The sequence below is a fragment of the Limulus polyphemus genome, unplaced genomic scaffold (assembly GCF_000517525.1).
Source record: "Limulus polyphemus unplaced genomic scaffold, Limulus_polyphemus-2.1.2 Scaffold2216, whole genome shotgun sequence".
In the NCBI taxonomy this organism is placed as follows: Eukaryota; Metazoa; Arthropoda; class Merostomata; order Xiphosura; family Limulidae; genus Limulus; species Limulus polyphemus.
This window is the reverse complement of record NW_013667826.1, coordinates 73,399-79,568: the sequence shown is the minus strand read 5'-3', so window position 1 is coordinate 79,568 and position 6,170 is coordinate 73,399. Positions and strand designations below refer to the sequence as shown.

The following is a 6,170-nucleotide window of genomic DNA, read 5'->3' as shown; positions in this document are numbered from 1 at the left end:
AAACCTTATTTTCAATAAGAAATCCTGAAAAATATTTGGGGGTGCTTAACTTTTTTCCAGGTGTATATTAGTGTGTATGATTTAAAGATAAAGTTCTTTTGATTAAAAGAACACAAACAGAGAAGTTGAAAATATAAAATTAAGCTTAGGTCTTTTAAAAAATCACAAGATAAACATGCTTTTTTTCTACTATTCAAACAATTTACTCAACGCTAACGTAAGCAGACAGGTGAAGCTTGCTTGGCTGATTTGTCCTTCACTCAACGCTAATGTAAGCAGACAGGTGAAGCTTGCTTGGCTGATTTGTCCTTCACTCAATGCTAATGTAAGCAGACAGGCGAAGCTTGCTTCGCTTATCTGTCCTTCGCTCAACGCTAATGTAAGCAGACAGGCGAAGCTTGCTTGACTTATTTGTCCTTCACTCAACGCTAATGTAAGCAGACAGGCGAAGCTTGCTTGACTTATTTGTCCTTCACTCAATGCTAACGTAAGCAGACAGGTGAAGCTTGCTTGGCTTATTTGTCCTTCACTCAATGCTAACGTAAGCAGACAGGTGAAGCTTGCTTGGCTTATTTGTCCTTCACTCAATGCCAACGTAAGCAGACTGGTGAAGCTTGCTTGGCTTATTTGTCCTTCACTCAATGCTAACGTAAGCAGACAGGTGAAGCTTGAAAGGTGCCATTTTTATTATATCAGCAGTAGAGTACAAAAGGTTTTCAATGAGGCATGATAAACATGAATGTTTCACCCTGAATGCAGTAGCAGCATTTATCAGTACGAGGTGGCCCCATGTGTAGTTCAAAAATCTTGGGCCCCTATTCTAATCAATAGTACTGTGGCTTTTAATAATAGTAATGAAAAAAAAAACAATTAATGAGAAGGGAAATCACATGAGAAGTAAGACATGGATAATTATAATCCCAAGGGACGAGAGCTTATATACTCCATGACTAGTAGAAATATCTATAAGTTTACAGGCAAGATTCTTTGGATAATATGGCTTGAATTGATTCAGAAAATTTAACTGAGCCAAGATGGCAGGGGCCTAGAGCTCTTCACTGATATGGAGACATGTAACTCATGCCAGAGCCTGAAAGAATGAGTTTGGTGTGTCTGTTGGGTTGTCAAAATGTCTCATCTGTGAATATGAGCAGTGATATTATTTAAACAACATACAATGTAATGATTTACTGATGGTGCTTACAGACAACTTCAGAAAACTTTTATTTAAAGTAAATAAACTTTATTACACTAATAAACACTCACAATCAAAGATTCTTTTATATCACTAATATTGTTAGTACATGCCAATTAAAAGACACGTGTTGTAAATGTTACAGCCAAAACTAGTCATGATAGAGAAAAATCTTTATTTGTGAGGGCTTTATGATAATAAAATTTATCAAGTCTCTTTTTTTTTTAATTTTTTTGAAAATACACTATTGTGTTTTTTTTAATTATGGTTACAATAGAAAATGTTAGGCTTGTATATTTTAATAAATTTGGATTCATTAATTTTAATGCATTCTTCCAATAGGTGTATTTGAGTTTCATCATCTTGGCTCCTGTCGTTCAACAAATGCTACTTACTTAATTGGCAACAGTAAATCAATATGATGTCACACACATCTTATATGTACAATAAATTGTTTCCTTTCAAAGTAAATAATGTTCTACAAAACAGTATACTTAGTAATATATTTCATTAGAAATTTTCACAAGACATATTTCACCATTGTTTGTCAGATGTATGAAACAAAAACACCAGAACTAAACAAGTCTTCACAGGGTATCTACACAGAATCGGGTAACCGAGTGTTCTTTGTTTTGAGGACAGAATGCACCACATGACAAATTAGTATGAAATGCTGTTCCTACAATATTTCCTGTTCCAAGCCCACTAAAGATAACAGTCATCAAAAGCTCTTGCCTGCCAAGAAAGCCCTGCCTTGCTGCTGAATTCCTAAACTTTTAAACAAAAGCATATACTGCATAATATTTTATTGTTATTGATGATACAGACTAGGACAGTTTTCCAGAATCAAAAATAAAAAACAAGAGTGCCTCAAATTAACTTTACTGTTTACTTCCTTAAGAAAATACTAGTTAATGGTTGATAAACCTGTGAGGTAGAGCTAGCTGCTCATTGTAGAGAGACAAAAGGATTAGGCAAGCAAAAAACGCTTCTTGTGCTAATTCATCATCTGGTTTGGGGACTTGTTTTGAAAATGTATCTCCATATGTTGTGTACATGAAAATTGTGTCTCAGAGATTATGTATTAAATACCACAATTATTGGACAAGTCAAATGGATTGAAAAAAATCCACAAAATATTTTACATGAAAATACAATTGTGTCATGCCCTGGATGTCAATGTGACAACAGGCAAAAGCAATAAAAAGATTATGAAACCGATGCATTTGTATGTTTTACAATATTTAGATGGGTGTATTTACCCTTAGAACTTATGCATAGTTATGAAATATAACTTTATTTTTGTATTAATAAATACAGCTAAACATCACATTATGCATTTGTATTCACTGAAAGGTTTCAGTTTTCATAATTTTTTAGTTTGTTCTCAATACCTGGATTATGCTAAACACCAAATACTTGTTTATACAAGCAAATATAATGTATACATTAATAATAATTAATCTAAGACATTCTTTAGTAATTTCAACTATATTACAATTGCATTAAAATGCTAAAAACTATCCTGGCTGTGCTACAAAGATTTTTAATTAAGTTTGGAAATTACTAGATGGCAGCACTTATGATCCATTTATGTAAGGTTTATGGAGTGGCACCTTATCTATTACAGAATTTATAAAGTAAAAACTATTACATATGGAATAATAATAATAATAAAAAAAACATGTATATGATGACTGGTTTCAGGATAGGTCAGTACCAGATGTTGCTGTAACCTGATGTAGGCCTAAAGCTATAGTTAGTCATGTAGAATATACATAAATCTTTAAGTTTATAAGTTCTGTATGTAATGACTTTTAAGTTTTCCACATTTACAGGAAACTCTCTCATTCAGAGACCATTTAAAGAAGACAAGCATTTAGAATGTAACTTAACTGACCAGTATTTATTCAAAATAATATTCTCACCACTGATAGGAGTTCGAATTAAAAAAACCCAACAAATTACACCGGCAAGTTACAAAACTATTCATGCACAATTGTGAACTAACTAATCAACTTTACATAGTCTTAGCAATTATTGAGAAACACACACATTATACCAGTTTCCAAATGAACACATCAATGAGCTGAAGATAGTTCGATACAAATAAGCTGGACTTTTTTATCTTGTATTTTCTCTACTATATTATGTATCAGCAGTTATGTTTCATATTTTTATTAGATAAACAGTCCTAATTCACGTGATTTTCCCTTTAATGCTTCATTTTAATAAGACATAAGAATGCAATTTGTATCTACACTTTTGAATTTTTCTAAACAAGTACATCACCTCAATAACAAAGTAAATTAATATGATGTTCAAATGATTTTTTTAAAAAAATCTAACTGATTACCACCCATCAGAGTATTCTGATGTTAGTAAGATTGCTTATTATTTACTGAAGGAACTTGTTTTAGTGACCCAGTAACATAACCATTTTATGTTTGTATGAAATGTCTTAATGTGAGGAGTTTTGTTTCCAATAAATTCAAGATCTATGTACTTCTCTACATTACTTCAATTTAGAAGCTTCTGAGTAAGACTTATGCTTAAGTTAGTACGTCCCAAGTAATTGTGAATATTTTCAAAATTAAAAGAACAAAACACGATGTGAACATTACCATACTTATCCTGTTCTACAAACCACGATGAATGGGTATGTGTGTAATGTAATCGTTGTGTATGCAGTTATGTAGGTACCTAGTATATGCATGTTTGAACTACTGCTTATTACTTGGCCAATTGAAAAGAAAAACATTCTACGAAAATTAATTTTGTAAATATCTAGCAAAAATTAGCTTGGTCATAGACTGTTTCATCTCTTCTTTCTCATGAAACCTTCAATCCTTAAATTCAATAATCCTCATCCTGAATGTCTGATGATCATTGGCCATTAGTGGCACATTGAGCAACAATAGGAACAGTTTTAGATTTGGCAAATTTAGTTGCCTGTTTCGCTCTTTCCCGAAGTCTGTCTTTGTCAACAAATAAGGCCGTGCCTGTCTCCTGTTGAATACCAGACTGGAACATGTGCTCCAAGACATATTGGTAGCCCCGGAATGCTTTGCTGGCATTCTGCTTAAATCTCTCCACACCAAAGGCCTGAATTGCTCGTCGAAACCCAAAGACGGAAGAACTCACCCAAGCTTGCCGAACGATAGCCGTCCACCTTAAGTTTTCTTTCGAGGGTCTGTATACACATTTCTCTTCCACTACCTTAAAATGTACGTGCAAGAAAACTGATATTACAAAGTATACTTAATACGTTTCAGTCAAACTCATTAGCATATTAAGAACAGGATCTTTAAAAGATACAATACTATACTGTGAATAATAGAGCTTACATAAAAGTAATTGAAACGATGAATGTAAGCTGACTAAACAAGGTTGAAATACTTTACATATCTTCCTAAGTCATCATTTTAGCAGGAATTTATACATATATTTACATACATACATTAATAATTACAACTTCTCAAGTCAACACTTTAGAAAGAATTATATGCATAAACTTGTATACACACACACACACATACATAAATAATTACTACTTAAGTCATTGCTTCAGCAGGAATTTATACGTACATTTGTATAAACTAATAATGACAATTTCTAAAATGCACATAGACACATCTCCACATACACGCAAGCCAAAGAACTGGTATCAATTTTTGTTATTGTTAATGATTATATATTGTGTAAAGGAACTTTTCTTTTACTCAAAAAAAAAAAGAAATGCACCAATGGTGATGGTGAGTAAAACTTCTAACAACTAGGCTAAAAACATTGTACAGTAGTTAAGAACTACGCAGATGATATGCGAGGAGTTGCGAGATTTACTCTCTATTTAGAAGCACACACATAAGAATTAAGAACTTGAAATGAGAGTTCATACCTGCATTTAAACCTACATGTACCATCCATCCTATGAAACTACTCGTGATGAGGTACTTACTCCTAATTATAGAGCAGATTAAGAAAATATAGATCACTAGGGGAGGTAATTAATACTTATAATTTAAGTTGATAATTTTACCTTGAGATTGGTCACATGCCCATATGAATGCCATAACAAAACCTATTACACTAGTAAAAATTAAACATGCTGCCAAAAAATGGGGCAGCCAATCAGTATCAACTGATGTCCAAGTGGCTGCTCTTAACCTAACACCAAAATTGACTGAAACAAATATAAACCCAAAAGAACTGGGTGTGCTCGGCAATATGTCTAATCTTGTACGACAACCACTACGCCAATCTGACAAATTAGGGTTCAGGACAAATTAACCCAGCAAATCAAAGAAACATATGATCAGACAGAGGAATCCAATGTGAAATATGGTCAATTCAACTGTTCTATTATTACCCATGTTTTTTTTAATTATGGTTGTTAATTTTGACTCAATCTAGTATTTGTCTTATGTTTTGAAGATATAAAATGTACAGATAGCCCCCAAGTTAATATCATCATCTTATTTTCCTTTAACAAATGCTGTAATAAACACTTACATTTTAGGAAGGACAATTAAAGAAAAAGCAACAAAAAAGTGGCTGTAAAACCATTTGAAACAGATTTCTGTACACGTATTCAAACATATTCCATGATTTTAAATCAAACTACCAATATACAGTCTCTACTTTGTACATACCGTATACACTTACCATAACAGAAGTCATTCCAACATTTCTTGTGTAAGTTGTAACAATTTTGTTTTTAGGGTCAACAACAGATTCTTCAACAACAAACACAGATCTACATGAAGCTCCAATAATTTTTTCTCCCCACTTTGGAAGTCTGTTGGTTTTTTGTAACAGCCGTTTTGTGTACAACTTGCCATCTTCTATATAACGGTGAAACACGTCCTCACTTAAAACATGTTGACTGAAATAAATAAACTTATACGTGAAAAACACACGTGTGTTCAACTACCTAAATATCAAATCATATACTTAAAACAGTCAATTCCTTATG

At 32.7% G+C, this 6,170-nt stretch overlaps 1 protein-coding gene across 2 annotated transcripts in view; it reads right to left on the bottom strand.

Annotated features, from left to right (window-relative positions):
- Positions 1 to 2,471: 2,471 nt before the first annotated feature.
- LOC106466301 (PRELI domain-containing protein 1, mitochondrial-like) overlaps positions 2,472 to 6,170 on the bottom strand; it is a 12,109-nt gene continuing 8,410 nt past the window's right edge. For both annotated transcript variants that reach the window (XM_022394276.1, XM_013926570.2), the window contains 2 exons: positions 5,861 to 6,080; positions 2,472 to 4,414 (listed from right to left, as the gene is read on the bottom strand). In XM_022394276.1, coding sequence (XP_022249984.1) covers positions 4,082 to 4,414; positions 5,861 to 6,080 — 553 coding nt within the window. In that variant the 3' untranslated portion in view covers positions 2,472 to 4,081. The remainder of the gene's footprint in view (positions 4,415 to 5,860; positions 6,081 to 6,170) is intronic.